The sequence below is a fragment of the Acartia tonsa genome, chromosome 12, assembly GCF_053477335.1.
Source record: "Acartia tonsa isolate MP-2025a chromosome 12, ASM5347733v1, whole genome shotgun sequence".
NCBI lineage: Eukaryota > Metazoa > Arthropoda > Copepoda > Calanoida > Acartiidae > Acartia > Acartia tonsa.
The window spans coordinates 9,301,762-9,320,087 of NC_137271.1; the positions used below are offsets into that span (position 1 = coordinate 9,301,762).

Below are 18,326 nucleotides of genomic sequence, written 5' to 3' on the forward strand. Positions count from 1 at the left end.
CAATATTTAATAAAAGCTACAAAATTTATAAAAAAAAACAACAAATGATTTAATAACAAAAGTCCACCAAATTAATTTTAAAATTTGTCATCAATGTTGTGAAATGTCCCTTTGTGATCTCTTGGACACTGCCTCTCTGTTGCTTCTCAGAGATTAGATATGAGGCTCCGGAAGATATCATTACTCTCTACACTCACATCAACATCAATCAATCAATCAGTTTTAATATTACTTATTTTATATTGTGCATGGGTTAGCTTTGAAAGAATAGTTAGAAAAAATAAAAATGTCAAATCAGAGCCTTTTCGAACACAGAACCCTCTCGACTTTTCATATAACTTGAAAATAAGGAGAGAGATAGGGTAATCTTTCTTTAGGTTAAGTTAGGTTAGGTTATATTGGGTGCTTGGTAGCTCTAAGAGTTAGGGCATTGCAGGTAAAGTCTCCGGAGGGTTAAGGTCCCCCAAAGAGTTAAGCATTGAAACTTTGAAGGAAATTATATTTTTGAATAATCTGATTTTAAAATTCCTAAGATGTGCGAAGATGTGGCAACTTCCAGCTTGAGTCACCACTACTTCTGAACTAGACAACAGGTCATCACTACCACACCAAGTAACAATATCAGGCGCGTGTAACTCACTAGGCTTATTATCTAATGCAACAATAACAACAAAATTAAAACACTTTTTCACTATTTCACTGCACTCTTTGCACGATTTTAGATCACATTGGGGGGCACTGTTGGTAATAAGGTTGGTGGGTGGGTGTGGGGTGGCGGCGTCAGGACTCCTGCACAATTTCCTGGATTTTCTGCTGCTGGACAGTTTCTGGACAGATGCACCTGGCAGGGGTCTGGTCATACTTGATGGGAGTTGGTTTCAACACCCGTCACATCTACAGCAGGTGTTTTATTTGAGTCTTTTCATTTGGGATCTTTGAAACTATAAACTTATTATTCCAACAGTTGCAATGAATATTTATCTATTTAACCATAAGCAACTACCTTACTACTTACAAACATAAATAATGCTAGAAGCTATATACACAGTATATCAAATCTTTCTAAAAGTATAATTAAAAAAATATATCTTATTTATTGTCAAAAATTATAGTTATATATATATAAAAATAAAAACACATATTTAAAAAAATTACTCAAATGAGTAAACTGCTTGACCCAAAAATCTAAAGAAAAATTGAAAATACACATTTTTAAAAATATCTTACACATACCTTTCTAAGAGACACAGCCTTAAACTTATATTTTACCTTAGATTTTTAATTGGATACGATAATCTAACACCCAAGAATATTAGGTTAAGTAACTTCCAACAGACAACCAACCCTTTGTCTGAGAAGTCCTAACTGTAAATAATAAATTGTGCTTGTTTATGGGCCAAAGCATTCCCCCTACTCTAACTATTAATGTAGCGCATCTGACAGCAATATAAACCATTTTTAATGTCTTTAGTTATGACGCGATGTCGGGTCGAGATCACCTCCCCGACAACAAGCGGATTATCAATGTTTAAAAGTGCTATCATAGAAAAGACAAGTGCTTAAGATATATAAAATTATTTATGTTAACACAAAATATAAATATTTTTTAAGGCCCCAGCTCTGATATTTCCCAATTATCCTGAAATCTAATACACTGAAAGACAGACTAACTTCTATTTATGTCAATCCAGAAAGGGAATTGTGTTAGGGAAAACTATGTCTAGCATCGTATTATATCCAGCTTTCCGCGGATATAGAATGTACAATTATGAGATTAAAACTAGTTTTTTTAGCCCCGAGGTGTGGGTCACCTCCGGGTTCTAGGGACAAATGTAATCCTTTATCACAGAACTACAATCTCTCACCAATGTCTCCTTTCCAGATCAGTGACGCATTAATCTCTGTTCGGCGAGTATATCTAACCTTAGAATGGCGGAATTATATTACACCGATCCTAAATCCAAGTTCGCTTTAAGAGATAATCTTTTTCTTAATAGCCCTAATCCGAAAATGATATCAAAATATTACTGATAACTTTGTATTCCTATTTAATCTGAGAATTTTTTATTCCTAGGTATCTGACTTTACCAACTTAAACTGGAAGTATCTGTTGTGATTACCAGAGTCATGCGAACATGACTACAACATTCCTGTTCTGCTGCCTGTATCCCCGTGAGGCGTGAAATTCCTTGTTAGGTACCTTTGTCAGGTAGGTAAATCACTAGGCCAGCACCGAACCGATCTTCCAGAGTATTAGCAAAATAAAACTACCTTTAAGACTTGAACTTATTCAGAGTTCTAATTCGAAAATGTTAAATTGTCCGAATAGATAATGATCTCCAACCTTTTTGGACTTCAGAAGCTCGAGGGAAGATCCGGTTTGTTAGTATCGGCCGTCAGATAATGAGCTATCATCAACCGTAGTGGCGCTGCCACCACCGTGCTTTCCCTTTGTTATTCCTATTTAGTCCCGTAGTAACTTGCAATTTAATGGTGTGGTCACACCACGCTATAGGAGTTCTCTTCAGAACAAAACTTGGAGATAACTATCCGTCCGGATGCCTAAGCTTTTAGGCCCTGAGAAGGCCTTATCCTTAAATTTATCTCAATTGACCAACATAAAATGATATTCTACAATTTATTTAACAAAGTATTTATGAATTTATCTAACAAAACTTTTTATTTTTTAGGTGTGTTTTAAATGAAAATCCTAAGTGTGAGCCGCCAAGACCCTCAAGAAAATTCCAAAGAAAGAGAAGGGAGTCTTCCCTTTAAATTTTAGAATTTTTTTAAAGAGTATATGTAATATAGTAATTCCGTATCACGACTGACTGTTTCTCTTTCCCAGGTTTACTTTTATAGGCCCTGAAGCCTTGGGAAAAAGAGAGACAAAAGGGATGACTTTTATTTTTGTGTTAATTTTCATGTTTTAGGGAAATTGGCGACCTGATTATTAAGATTTTGCATTTAAAAGTGTGTGCATATCTCAACTAAATCACAATTAGCATTGCATAAATTAGTAAGATCACATTTTATTTTATTTTACATCAAGAATACATTAAACTATTGGTTTCAAATTAGTTTTTCTAATAATGTTTTTTCAATGTCACCTTTATTTTTACAAATTTTTATTCTTTTAATTTAGTTTGTTTATCTCGAAACCTCTAATTTTATGATTCTTGTGTTGTTTTACTAATGTTAATTTATATTGACAATTTTTGCTAATAATTTTTTAGCTGTACTATGACCATTCTATTAAAAGGGGTATTGTCTCTCACTTTACCTTTATAGGGTCTTCGTTTTATAGATCTTATTTCCCCATTTTAATAAATAGGTCTTTATACGTGCTTTTTTACTTAAAAATTGTTTTAAATTTGTCTAATTTTGATAATATTTTATCGTCTTTTATTTTCATTAGAATAAATACATAATTTGAGGTATGGTTTGGATTTTTCCCCAGCAAAGCTACTCTACAAGTTATTCATAGAATCGGTTTAGGGGAAAAGGACGAACCATGTACCCCCCTCAAAAAGAAAAGCTCGATTATAACACGTTTCAAGAGGCTAAGGATGACCCGTGTTTCATACAGCCTTGGTTTTTGAGGTGTTTTAAATCATAGGACATCTTTCGTTTATTATTTTAATGATTTTTTTGTGTTTTTTGTACAAAGAAAAATTACTAAATACTATATTTACGATTTTGTTAAGGTTTTTATTTCATAAATATAAAGAGACCAAAAATACTTATACCGATGGCCAAATGTCGTCTTATCTCACATATTTCGCGAATGCCGCGTATACTCCAGAGTACGCCATTTTGAATAACCATGCCGGTTTTAGTTTACTTTAAGGTGGCGGCACGCTGAAAATTTTTTATTTTGTAAAAAGGGAAAAATACAGTGAAAATTCACCTTTTATAGGTTAATAATATGAAAAAAGCATGAGTAAATGCACAAATAAAGGCTAGGTGATAATTTCAATATTTTTTCCCTTCGAATTAGCCTTCGGTGATAAGTTTTTTGTCTTGTCGTATGAGGAATCAATTCTTCATGTTGATATTATTAAAAGTGATTCTTATTTTTCAGAATTTTCGATTATTTTCTGCGACCTCATTTCCTCAATTTTTAATTTATTTTTGTCAGGCATTATGTTAAACGAAGTTGCCATGGGGAGGTTATACTCGGTCCTGGCCGAGTATAATCTCACCATGCAACAGTTTAATGCCCTAAACATCTATACCGGCGGTAAGCTGGTAGAGATGCTAGGGCAGCCAGGCAGGGATAAGGAGGAGGACCGGTTGTTTCTGCAGGTAAATATACCTTTTTTATTGTTCCGGCACTGATCCTTAATCCTGTTCTTTCTATGGAGACTTTTTTACTATAATAGATAATGTTTTATCAAATGAATATTTCAATCACAATAATGTATTTCCTTAATATTAATAGTTTTATATTTATTAGAATCAGCTTCTGTTTTTGGTTTAGCTTTTTTCTTTTATTTGCTGATTTTAATAAACATAAAATGTTATTACATTAATTACAATATTACTTTAATTACAATATTTTCGGTCATTATCGCTTAGTTTCAAAGTAAATCATTTATATCAGTTTTCTTAAAAATCTCTATTCCTTAATTTAGAATTGTATAATATTTAGTCTCCCTATGGCGGTAGATAAATATCTTTTTCGGACTAAATTTTATACGTTTTCTTTAAAGAAACTTTTTTCATTTTCATAATCATATAAAATTTCAAACATCCCTGTATTATGCTTATCGCATAACAGTTGTTTTGTGTTTGAATTTTATATTTTATTTATTTTATTCTGTTTTAATTATTCTCTTTTGATAAGTAAATGATTTTTCCTTTTTTCAGAATACGTTATACCAGTTGGAGAAAGTCGGGCTTGACATGATAAGTCCTGCTGATCCCGTGTCCGGAGACGTGTTGATTGCCACCCTGACTCTCATCTCTCTGCTAATCGTTCTCCTTTCTGCTAAATTCCGTAAGTGCATAGTTCGTTTTATTCGATTTTGACCGATTTTTTAATATATTTTAACTTTACTACTTTATTTGCTGAAAGTAAAATACTCAAACAATTTAGCCTCTTTTTATTTGTGTATTTTTCAATCAGTTTACCATATTTTAAATTATTGGTCAAAGGAACCGTCTGATCAATGTCACCCTCTTCCACTTATATTATTTACATAAGAGCAGCTAGCAGTGAGAGAAAGCTATCATTGATCAGATATTTCCTCGAGTATATATATATATTATCGTATTTTATTGTTTTAGACAACTTAATTATAGAGTAGTTTCTTCCCTTTAGCTTTAGGTTTTTTTTTGTGGTTTTTTAGCTAGCATTAGCTTTTTTGTGTTTTTAATTTTTAAAATTTTATAAAGTTTTCCCTTTTAAAAGCAGGAAATTTTGCTTTGAATTATTTGAGTAAGAATAAATTTTGTTTTGGGTTTTGATTAAAAATAAATTTTGCTTGGGGTTTTTTGGGTAAAAATTTGTTTTGAGTTTTTTGAGTAAGAATAAAATCTTTTTTTTTTTTTTTTTTTTTTTTTTGCGTTTTTGTTTCCAGTGGTAGATTTTCATTACATTTAATTTTGTAGTCGTTTGACGGTCCTTTTTGTTGGAATCTTCCTGGTCTCGTGTATTTTTGTCTTGTGGTAGTCGGGATTATTGTGGAACATATTGAGTTTTTTGTCTATCATTTGTTGTGTAACCAAGTCCATTTGGTGTCTGCTGAGGTTTTTTATAATTCTTATCGTTCTGCATACAGTTTTCCGGCTTCCTGGTAGAAAAGACATAGGCCCAATGTCTATGTCATACACAGGGGTTTTTAGAAACCAATTTATGATGAAACGCCCGTCTCGTCTGGCTTCATTTGCCAAGAAGGTCCATTTATGTTCCCCAACTACATTATATTGTTGTTTTAGTATTACGGCAACTTCTGACATTTTTCTGCAATCTTTGTAGCTTCCTAACCAGTTATGTGTACACAAAACATTGTCTCGGTTAAAATCTAGATAGGGGATCTCGGTTGTTTTAAGGTATTTTATTTGTTCTTGGTATTTTTTATCCCATAGTTGGAAAGGATCTTCAACTTCCGCGGCTGTTACAGGCAGTTGGCTAACGCTGTCCATGGGGGTTGGTTGATCCATTGTACACTCCATGCTTGGTTGGTTTATCTGTTGAGTTGGTTGAGGGGCATTGGCTATGTCCTTGTCTATTTCAGCAAAGAGGTCCTCTAACATGTCGCTATAGTCAGGGAGATCCTGAAAGGTAAGGTTTAATTCCGTTTCTATGGTTTCTTCCAGGCTTGGTGATGTTGGTTCTAGCGTATTCGCAGAATTTGCCGGGGCATCTTTGCAGTCAATGCCAAGAACGCTTTTGACTATGGTTTTTCGATAGTAGTTTAGGTCTTGACCGCCAAAGTTGAGTGGTTCTCCCCTGATCAAGGCAACCGCCGTTTTACAGACGTAAAGGCCACATTCATTTAGATTTGTTTGTTGTGGCGCATCGTTGACGATATTAGCGGTTACAGGCGCGTGTAGAATTCTTTCTTCTACAAAAATGTTGTGTAATTTTTGCAGAAATTCAACAATACTTTTTCTATGATCTGCTAAGTCCCATTGAAGGAGCGAGTCATAGTATGCTATTTGATTGCTTGATTTATAAACTACGACGAGAGCCCAGTGGTTTCCCCTTAGGTGAAGGGGAATTAGGACTACTTCTCTATTTAACATGCTATTTAGTTGTCCGTCATATATTTGGTTTAGTTCCTCTCGGCTGTTGCTTTTTAGAAATTCGCCAAAATAGGTATGTAGAATAGCGACGTTTTCGAGGTGACCAAGTTCTTCCAATAGAAAAGCAAATATTACTTCCCCTCCCATCCATTGATTAGGACACATAGTTAACATTTCAGCTGGGGTGATTGGACGTTTGTATTTTGGGGTGTAAACGGTCAAATTCCTCTCAACCAATTGCATTACTTCTCCAGATGGGAAATCTATTTTTTCAGCTGATAACATCAGCTTCCTTAAGGCTTCGGTTAGGACAGATTGGTATTGCCCCTCGGGATAGGTTGCAGATTGTCTAACATGATTATTTACCCCCTCAATTGGAGCTGTCGTTCCTGAAAAATTATCAGCCATTGTCAATCCTCTCAATTGTCCACCTGAGCGTGGCTGGGATAGGCGGGAATGCCCTAACAAATACAGGTGGTAGAACCACCCTGAGCGGTGACGCTGTATTTGCGGGACTTTGCAGCCGCAGCTAATAACTTCTCGTCTTTAGGAAATGCAAACTCTGATTGTTCATTCTAAAAATATTTAAAAATCATTAAAGATTCTGTATCCTTTCCTTTATCCCGGATTAATGTAGCCTTTTTTGATTAAGAACAGGAAAATTATTAATTAGTGATTGGAACGTATCAGAATTGTTTTAAAAATTTAAAAATTGGAGAAATAAGCATTGGTTTTTGAGGTACTAGGTGGTTATTTATCACGTATGATTTATTAAAATTATTTCGTAATGGAAAAACTGTGGTTTACCTTAAAAATTGTTCTTTTACAAAACTATTTCTATTTGAATTATAATCAATGAAAGCCAAGCATAATTTTAGATAGATGTGTCCAGCCTCAAGTCTTAATTGTAACTGATTTAATTTGATTTAGAATTATTCTTTACATTTTTTAGAACAATATGGAGGTTTTTTATATGTTTTTATAATTAAGCAAAATTTGATTTTGTGACATAATAATGTTAAAATTTGTGTGCCGTAGTTTTTGTAAAGTAGACCTTTGCGTTTTAAATGTCTAGTTATTGTCTTTTGGTCTTTTTTAGAATTTTAATGGTTTTTTGGTTACCCTGGTAATTTCTGGTGCTGCGTGGATGTTGTACAATTTTCCTAGTCTGTCGGTCTAAAAATATATATATATAGGTACCTAAAAACAAAATTAGCAGTAAGGTAATTGGATGTATATTTTTTCCTAAATAAATTTGGATCTTTTAATGATATTAATTTAGTTTTTTGATAATTTTATTTATTTTGTTAGGAAATTTTTGTGTACACTGGTGGTCGACCTCTTAAGCGGCTGGCCTTTGGAGGTTAACGAGCTCATATTCTGTAGGCCTAATTTCTTGTTCTTTGCAACAACAACATTTTGCCAAATTTTTTGCGTCATCTTTTGTGCAAGGGAACCATCTGAATTCTCCTTCGTTACTAATGAAATAATTACTAAAGCATGTAACAATGATTATGATCACGTTAAGACCTCCAAAAGAAACCCACACGAAAATTGCCCACCAGTGTTGCATTATAAAGTCGTAAATTACTCCTAAAATATCATTGAAAGATCCGGTTTTTCCAAAATGTTTGTTAATAAGGTCTGGTGTCATAAGAAAGCTGGCGATAGGATTTCCTTCGTGTTGGTAAATTTCACATGTAGTGTTACAGGCATAAGTTAGGTCCTCTATTAATTCTGTGTGTGCGTCTGCTGAGAATGTAAAAGTATAATCGCAACTTTTCACGGTGTCCTTTATGCATTTGTTGTCCTCTACTCTTATATGTCTTCCTAAGCAATATACAGAGTGATGATGGATTAGTGTTTTGTCACAAAGGAGCTCTGGGGGAAAGGTAGATGAAAAAATCGTCCTTTCTCGCAAAGCCCATTGTGGCACACCACCAAACCACATCGATTTGTATTTGTATCCATAATGTTTATCTGTGTTAAAGGCCCATAGATAATCATCATGGTACAACATGCTTACTATAGGTTTATCAGCAGCTACTAAATCTACGCATTCTCGTAGTAAGGTGGGATCAATCACTTTAGGTTGATCCCCTAATGGAATAATATTAATTAGATAATTTGATATTAGGTCTATTTCTTCCATGATACGGCGGTATATTCTTTGTCTCAAAGGTGTTTTGGTCCCTTTTAAGATGTCATAGATTTTTTGTATTCTGAGGCCTAAGTCAAATTCCTGTAGTTTTAAGGTTTTTCTAAAATTGATTTTGGAATAGAGTGGTGTGAGTCCACTATTTGGTATAGATTCTAGAGTATTCTGAATTTTTTCGCTATCTCGTGCTAAGCTTGCTAAAATTTCAGTTAAAGTGTCATATTTTGTTTCCAATCTTATTAATCTTTGTCTAGTTTCCGGAGTTTGTACTAAGCTTTTGATCTTTTTAATTTCGTCATAAGCTAGATTAATTTGAGACAGAACTTCTTCGGATGTTCTGAAGTCTGGATAATCAGATTCGTTATCACCCTCGTCATTGTCTCCATTATCTGATTGTTCTGACCTATCGTTATTATTTTGATCTCCATTATTATTACTTTGTCCTCCATTGTTATTGTTTTGTCCTCCATTGTTATTGTTTTGTCCTCCATTGTTATTGTTTTGTCCTCCATTGTTATTATTTTGTCCTCCATTGTTATTATTTTGTCCTCCATTGTTATTATTTTGTTCCCCATTGTTATTATTTTGTCCTCCATTGTTATTATTTTGTTCCCCATTGTTATTTTCTTGGGATGATCCAGCATTGACTGGAGGTGTTTCACTGTTTGTTGGAGGTGCTTCACTATTATCAGGAGGTACGCCGTTCGCTTCTGATTGTCCTCCATTGTTAGCTGGAGGTGTTTCGGAGCTTGATCCTGCCGGTGGTGCAGGTTTTTCAGAGGATGAAGGAGTTCCATTCTCCACTTTTGGTCCGCTGATTGGTAAATTATTGCCTTCAAGTATTTGTCGTTTTAGAATACGATTTTGTTTCTTTAAATCCCTATTTTTCCCCATAGTTTTCTTGAATAGTCCTCTAAGATAGCGGTTTTTTAATGTTTTTGATTTTAACATTGAGTCAATGGAGATTATATTATTTTGTAATGCGATTTTTTCAGCAACAAGTTTTAGTTCTTTATTTTTTGCTACTGCTTTGTCATTTTGCAGAGTTTTTTCTGTTTCAATCCCTTCATTGATGTATGAAGTAGCAGATTGAAGTTGTTCTTTTAATTCTGAAATTTCTTGTGACAATTTCTCTCTTATTTGTAAGATGTTTCTCCCATAGTCTTTTTGAGCTTTTTCTTTTTCTAGTGTTAAATCTTTGATAGTTTTTTGGCAGTCTTCCAAATTATTTTCTAATAAACCCCTTTTTACTTCTATTTCTTTTATTTCTTTATTTAGCCATTTTACCTTATCATCTTTAAACCTATCTTTTTGGAATATTAAGGTATCTAATTGATTTTGAACTGTGGCTTTTTCGTTAATGGCTTTATTTCTTTCTAGTTCTAGTCTATTTATTTCTTTTTGCAAAGCAAGTATATTTTGATTTAATTCTTGGAGATTCTTATCTAGAGCATTTGTCCTTTTTTCGCAATTCTCTAACCTTATTGTTAGTAGTTCTTTATCATTGTTGACCTGTTTGTTGTCTATTGTTAATGATGTTACAGTACTTTTAAGTTCATTGAGATTTAAATCAGTACTTAATTTTTCAGCCGTTATTTGTTCGTATAATTCATTTAGTTCTGCCCATCTTCCTTCCGCTGTATCAGCTCTTGTTTTTTCAGCTGTTACTCTACTTTCTAGTGTTAATTTACTTCCAAATAAGGCTTGATTTTGCGTTTCTAGGTCATCATACCTTCGACCTAAGTCCTGATATGTTGTGGATAAATGTGCTAAGCTTGCTGAACAATCTCGTTGTAGATTTTCTAGCCTGGTTCTTTCCTGTGTTTCCAGTTTAATGATGTTTTCTAGATCTTCTATATGATCTTTTAACCTTGTTATTTCGCTATCTTTACTAGCTGCTTGATTAACTAGTTGACCTAGATGTTGTCTTAATTCAAAAATAGTTTGTAGTATGTTTACATGGTTGGGTTCATCACACTCTGTTAGATCCACCTCCATTATTTCCTCTGTCAACCTATTTAGTGGTATACATCTTAATCCCTTTCTATTATTTTCATCTTTAGGTAAAGGTTTTATTGAAGCATTACTTTCCCCACTGACTTCCATATGTGATTCGGGATTATTTTCTGGTTTTATTGGGTTAGGGTCATCATTGTCAACCTCCATTTCCGTGTTAAGGTTGTTTTCAGGTTTTATAGCATTGGCATTTGAGATGGATTCTTCCATGTCTTTGGATAGATAAGATTCTATGTCGGGTTTAATTAAGATGTCTTCAGGTTTTATGGGTGGAGTGTGTTCGGGTAAAGGAGGTTCTTCTTTTACAGGTGAGGAGTTTTCAGGTGAATGGGATTCTTCTGTCACAGGAGAAGAATTTTCAGGTAGATGAGATTCTTCTTTCACAGGAGAAGAATTTTCAGGTAGATGAGATTCTTCTTTCACAGGTGGAGAACGTCCAGGTAAAGGAGGTTCCCCATTGGAGGCTGCATGGCTATGTTCTTCCTGTGGTTCTTCCGGTTTGGGAGAAATCATAGGAGCTTCTGTTTTTGTTGTAGGATTAGTTTTTGCTACTGTTGCTGAGCTCGATTTTTCCGTAGGGTTAGAGCTAGTTTCAGTAGTTGGAGGGGTTTCTGTTTTTGTTGTAGGATCTGTACTTGCTACTGTTGCTGAGCTCGATTTTTCCGTAGGGTTAGAGCTAGTTTCAGTAGTTGGAGGGGTTTCTGTTGATGGGGTAGATTCAGATTGTGTTGAAGGTAGTGTTGGTGGAGGTGATGGAGGTAAAGATTCAGATGTTGGTTCCTCTGTTGAGTATGATGAAGGGGGTTGTTCATCTCCTAGATCATCTAGTTCACTTTCGTTAATTTCATCGCTATCGCTTTCAGAGTCGGAGCTTAAACTCATTTGAGCGTCAGAGTCTGTGTCAGGGTTATAATTTGGGTCGTCATAGTCATTATAATCATTATAATTGAGTCCTCCTAAATCCATGTTTTGACCCCCGTTGTCTTGACTGTTACTATTTGTATTTATATTATTTGAAGTAGAAGGGCCAGCTGAATTAGCACCAGGTAATGGAAGATTATTTGAATCCAAAAAGTTGATTAAACCAGAAGTTGAATCGCTGACATATCTACGAAACACTTCGTCTGGCATTTCTTCCATTCCTAGCAATTTAGCTATGCCTTTTCTCACTTTCTTTTTTAGTACTCGGGTATTGTATCTTTTTAAATCAAAATTCCCTAGTTTTCCTATTCTAAATAATTGTTCTCTTCTTAAATTTTCGATTCCATAATTTACTGATATACTTATTTTTAGTTGTTCAGATCTGGGTCTATCATTATATTGAGTAGGTGGGTTTTCAAAACCGTTATCAAAAATTATTTCCAATATTTGTCTCATAGTGAAAGCTGGAAATGCTGGATTTTCTATTGCTGGTGGTTTGTTAGAAATTGCGGGGTCAAGACGTGGTTTTTTAGGTTCACTTCGCTTTTTTCTAGTAGGACTTTCAGTGGTTGTAGGGTTACTAGCAGTAATCATGTCATATAATTCTATAATCAGATCCTCTACGTTAGCTAATTTACATGTAATAGTGCCATTTTTGATTCTATCCAAACTATTTTTTAAGTCTAGTAATCCTATACCAATATGGTTCAGTTGTTCGTTTTGGAAATATCTCCTAGCAATGAATTTAAAAGCTTGCCAAAAGCCATGTCGAATTTGTTCTCTAAAAATGTTTTTAAATTCTTTTTCCCCTAGAATTTGTATTTTGAATTTTATGGAATCTTGGTAATAAGAAGGGAATCTTTCTACTGGTAGGTAGTGAGATTCCTTGAGAAAACTGACCTGTTCCCCTTGTAACACACCACTACTAGCCCCAAATAGTAAGGATAGGATTAGCAAAATCATTTCCTAAAAGTAGAAAAAGTTTTTTAGTTTTTCGTCTAGTTTTTTGTGTAACCACTGAAAGTCATACATTTTTAATCGTCCTAGTGCTTTAATTTATCATAATGAATAAGCAATTTTTTGTTTACAATTGCATTAATCGGATAGTCAGGTGTTATCAGACAGTGCAGGTAGTCAATCCATAATTTGTTGTAGTCTGATTTGATGTGTAATCCATTGTCTTTTTTCAAGTCTAACACATATTTCAGTATTATTTTTTGAGCGGTCTTATTCCCTCCTAAATTTCGGAAAGAGTACCAGAAGTTCCTTTTGCACAGTTTTTTCAAGAATTCCATATCTGCACAAAATATTTCGTTTATGTCCAGGTTGATTAGTATGAAGTTGATCCAGTGGCGCAATGGCACCACTCGGACTATCGGTACTTTTTTTAAGGTGAAACATTGTTTTAAAGTTAATTGCATTGATGACACTGTATCATGGATTGTTTTTAAATCTTGTGTGTGGTGATTAGGATCTTGGCAACACGTATAGATAAATCTTGGGGAGGTTGGCAGAATCACGATTCTTTCCTTCATCTCTGACACTTCCATCCTTTTTTTCTTGAAATTTCTAACCAGGAGCCTTATTAGTTTTTTCATACATTCTATGTAGGATATTGTTTTGTCGTTGTCGAAACCGGTTGTATTTTCTGGGTTGTGGTGGTCATTTTTACATTGGTTGACAAATAGAGAGTTTCCTGTTAAATTTAACAGTATTAGTGTGTTATTGTTTAATTCTTTTCTTAAGGTTTTAAAGAAATTTCTTTTCATTTCCCTTTTTCTGGGGGGTAAGTTTGATGAGTATAACATCTGTACATTTGTTAGAAAAAGAAAAATAAAACCTGCCTTTTCAAGTTCGGACCTTACTCGTTGAAAGTAACTTCCCCCTATGCATATAACTTTTTGCTTTTTATATGCACGCGCCATCTTTTAATCTCTGATTTATGTGCTGTGCTGAAACATAAAAATAATATAATTGCTTTTTGAAAATGATATCAATTAATAGATTTATTGAGTATTGGTCCGATCTTTAAAAGGTTTATCTTAAATTATTTATGATGTTTTATTAATTTTGATTTATTTTCAGTGTTGCCAAAAGACAAACTGAAGACCTTCTCCCGGCGTTTTTCCCTGGCGTTTGGCCAGGTGTTTCATCTTCGCTCACGTCCGGGGGGGGCCACTGAAGAATTTCAGCTCCAGGATGTTGAAGCTCCTGTTTCTAACGCCGCTGTTGAGCGCAATGTTGTTGCTGTGGAGGATGCTCCCCCAGCTTATTGTTCTATTATGTGGTAAGTAACTTTTTTAAGTATCGGACTTATTTTAATAAAGTGTTCTCAATATCCCGCTAATTTTTATCTCGATTTTAGCGTTTTATTATCTAAAGACATTTAACAAGAGTCTTTTAATATATTTTTTGGTATTTCTTTACTAATTTATTTATGTTATTTTCAGATTTTTCTGCTTTCCCAGATCTACCTGGGGTATTTTTTGGCCATTTGGCTGTATGCTAATTTCACCATCTATTTTATCTGCTGTTTAGCAGATTGCGAGGTAATAATTAGAATTTTGATATATATATTGCTTTTTTATTTAGTCAGTGAAATTATACACTGAAATCTTACAGTTTTTGATTAGTTATTGTTATGGATCCCAACTACGTTTACGACGAAGATAGTAGTGAGGAGATTGGTGTTGATCTCCATGATGGTTCGTTGGACTATCATAAAGATTTTTTACGTTGCTTAGAGCCTTCTGTAGTTAATGTTATTTGTAGGTAATGATTATTTTTTGTGCTTTTTTAGAAGTATTTATTAGAGGAAAAAATAGTATTATTTATTAATTCTATCTTTTTCTTTTTTAGTCGCTACCAACATCCAGCGCCGCCTGTCTTGTTTAACTGTTCCGAAAATATCTCGGATTTGAAGGAGGCGCCCGTGAGCGGCCTTCGGGCCGCTTGCCCAGCACTCTTGCTGGTTGGGGCTGGCGTTGTGTGTTTTCTTTTGGTTATTGTGGTGAGTACCTTTTATGTTTTTTAAGTTTCAATATATTTGGTTTTTTATAACCTATGGTGCTTTCCTCCCTGTTTTTATTTTAGGGTCTTTGGAAAGTTATTTTTAGTCTATGTTTGACCTATTGCCCCGTTCTTATCTGTTTATAAGTTTGGGAGCTAGTTGCTCTTTTTGATTTGAGCTAAAAGACCTCTTTTTTCTTTTATTGAGGAATAAGGCCGTATGCATACTTTACCCTTATTTTATTTGAATGAAACTTTAAAGGATTTTTTATTAACCAAAAGATTTAATGTTATTTGCTATGGCAAATACTCTCCCCCTGTGGCAAAAAAATTACCGTTTAGGGGTATTTTGACGACATATATGTAGCTTTTATATCTCCTTTAATTATTTAAATTCCAGGGATTTAGTGAGGGAGGGTGTATTTGTTGAAAATTATTTTCTATCTATCTTATAAGTGATTATTTGTTCAAGACTAGTAGCGCTTTTTTACTGACTTTTAGAATTTTGCCTGACTGATTATTAGTGATATAGATTTAGTCGAGAGAAAGATAGATAAGATTTGCTATTTTATTTTATTTGTTGTTTTATGTGGACATTAGTTTGTTGCTATTTTATGTTCCTCTTTGTCTGGGGTTCGGTTATGGCTGGTTGTCCAATAGGAATTCGTTTTAAAGACAGGTTTAAGAGGTGTACTCGTGAGTTAAGTGCACGTGATTTGTTTTTATGAGCTTGGGTTTTTGGTATAAAAATGGTTTGCTTTTGATTTGGTTTTATTAGTTGTGGATTTTTGTTTGAAAATGCCTTTAACAGAGGAGGAGAAAGTTGAAGCTTTCGAGTTGAATAATAGCCATTTTGAGAGTTTGAAATTGAATTTTACTTTCCTGTTGGATAGATTTCAAGATGAGGCCCGTTATGCTAGTTTTACTAGATTTAATGATCCAACGTTGCCTATAAGAATGAGGGAAGAGTTCTGGGCCTCTGGATTCTTTGGTTGTTTGGATAGCCTATATGAGAGATTCCTTATCCTACAGCCAGTATTTGGTGTTGATCGTGATTCTTTTATTGCTAGTATTAGACCTATTATTGAAGGATATTATCAGCTGCGCGAAGAGTTTTATGCTAATATGATTATTAATTAGTTTGTTGTTTCTTATTAATAAATATGATGTGTTGTATAATTTGTATTTTATTTTTATTGTTGAGTGTTGTTAGGTTTTAATATTCGAAATTAATTTTATTTGGTTTAGTATCTATTTGTTTTGTTTATGTTAAAAAGTTTTATAGCAAGGATTACATTTTAGATGCAATGTTAAATATTATTTTTAATTTTGCTAATTTTTTCTAGTGCTGTTGTGTGTTAACGCTATAAGGATTATAACCCACATTTAGAAGTTTTATAAATTTAACGCTTTTGGAACAAAATTTAAATTTTTCCTATTTATTCTAAGGTTTAAGTTTTTTACTTGTTATTTGAATTTTTTTGATATCGGTGTGTGTGTGTTTGTAATCTGTATGTATGTTATTGACAATTTTAAGTATAAATATAAGTTGTGCTTTATGATTTTATCATTCTTTATTGAACTTTGGAGTAAAAATGTCTGAGAAGGATTCCATGGATGCGGATGTTTGTTATGAAAATGCGTATGAGAGTGCCTGTGAAGATTGGGATTTTATTCGAGAATACGAGTTTGGTTGTGCTCGGCAGCAGTTCGAAGCATATTTGGAATGTGTTGATGATGGTATCTGTATCTTGGCTAAAGGATGTTTGCGTGAATTGGATGTACTGTTCAACTATTTCAGCTTGAGCCGCCCCATCTTTGGAGAAACCAAGGGGGCTTTTATACGAAGAATTAAGCCTATCTTTAAAAAGGTTGCAAGACTGGATCGATTTTTCCGGGATGCTATGGGCTTTGCTGGCCAGACTGTTTATGATTTTTGGCAAGAATATTAAAAATTTAAATTTGTAGTTTAGTTTCAATTTGTAGTGTTTTATGAAATTTATTGTCATAATTTATGAATAAATTTTGTAATATTTATTTATTTGTTGTTTTGTATGTTCGAAAATATTTCTGATCTATTTTGTTTTTGTTCTATGGATGGTTTATTTAGTTTTGCGCGCGCGTATCTGGTGTGCTTAGAGTTCTAATGTTTTTTGGTTTTGGCCTTACTTTTAGTTTGTTATCGAATATTTAAAAGAATGGCTGCAAGCGAAACTGTTAGATTAATTTGGGAGGATTTGACTAGCGTCATGAGGAATGCCCATAGATATTTACAAGCGAGGATTGAGACCTCTGATCCTACCGTAGATAGACAGGAGGTGGTTAGACTATTGGCTGTCCAAGAGACTTTAGTCCCAAGGGTCTTGCTCTGTCGGCCTTTGCCGGGAGAAACTGAAGATGTTCAACTTGCTAAGTTGAAAACTGTAGAAGATGATGTGGAGTTTCACCAGCTGCAAGTTTTTCATGTTTAGACAAATTATTTGTGTTTCAAATATGCATTAATAAATGTGAAAATTTATTTATTTTGTTTTATTATTATTTTTTCTAAAATTTTGTTTTTGTTTTAACAATTTTGCCGCCTCTTTTATTGTCTAGCTGCCTGCAGCTGTTGTGTAGATTGGTTTTTATTTTAATCGGTTTAAAAAGGGGTGTTTTTTATTCTCCAGGTGTGATAGCTTATTAAACCTTTGTTATTTGGCGCGTTTAATTTGCGCGTGAGTTGGTTTATCTTTGTGTTTTAGTTGATGTTTGCTTGGTTTGTTTTGTTTAATTTTAGTTGTGTTTGGTTGCTTATTGCGAAAATGCCTATTTTTGCTAGCCGCGAGGCTCTAAAAGTTATTTATGGCGATTTCACTAGAAATATAGCCAAAATTGTGGTGGGTCTACAAAACGGCGAATACGGAGATTTAGCTTCTCAAACTGATCGCGATAATTTTAGAAGAGAATTGCTGGATCTAGAATTTGAATGGGTTATTCGTTTCACACCAGATGATACTAAGCCTGCTACGTTTGCCGATGATTTTATCGAGTATTCGAATGATTATGTTGATTATATTCGTCGAAGACTCGATTCAATTTCCAACAGGATCTGTGCGGAAACCAGCGGTAGCTTTCCTTGATTTCGAAATATTGTTCTTATTGATTCCAAATTAATTTTTTCAATAAATTGTGGAAAATTGTTTTTTATTTGTTTTAAATGGCGTAATAATTTATTAATATTTTTTATTAAAGGTTAGATTTATTTTATATTGTAATATTTGTATTGGAAAGGATTGTAATGTTAGGCTTGCCGCTGTAATTTAGCGCATTATCATGCAGCATTCTATTAGCCAATAGGAATTGATTAATGACAGGTTAATGATGTTTACTCGTGAGCTTGATTCGTATCCCTAGCTTAGTGTACCTGGTTATTTTGGTTTAAAATGAATGGTTATTATGGTATTTTAATCAGTTATATTTTCTGTTTGAA

General features: G+C 33.8%; 1 protein-coding gene and 1 long non-coding RNA gene across 5 annotated transcripts in view; one reads left to right on the top strand and one right to left on the bottom strand.

The window, feature by feature from the left end:
• Positions 1 to 18,326, bottom strand: part of Sh (Potassium voltage-gated channel protein Shaker) — a 543,641-nt gene that overhangs the window by 168,075 nt on the left and 357,240 nt on the right. The window contains exons 1-2 of one of the 4 annotated variants that reach the window (XM_080179531.1): positions 529 to 899; positions 110 to 187 (exon numbers count right to left, since the gene is read on the bottom strand). The exons of the other annotated variants lie outside the window; for them this stretch is intronic. Of the exons in view, the coding sequence (XP_080035657.1) occupies positions 110 to 181 (72 nt within the window). The 5' untranslated portion in view covers positions 182 to 187; positions 529 to 899. Of the gene's footprint in view, positions 1 to 109; positions 188 to 528; positions 900 to 18,326 lie in introns of those variants that run through there. 4 annotated transcript variants of the gene reach the window in all.
• Positions 2,074 to 3,436, top strand: LOC145333692 (uncharacterized). The gene is made up of 2 exons (XR_013884580.1): positions 2,074 to 2,209; positions 2,691 to 3,436. It is a non-coding gene; the product is annotated as an uncharacterized LOC145333692 (long non-coding RNA).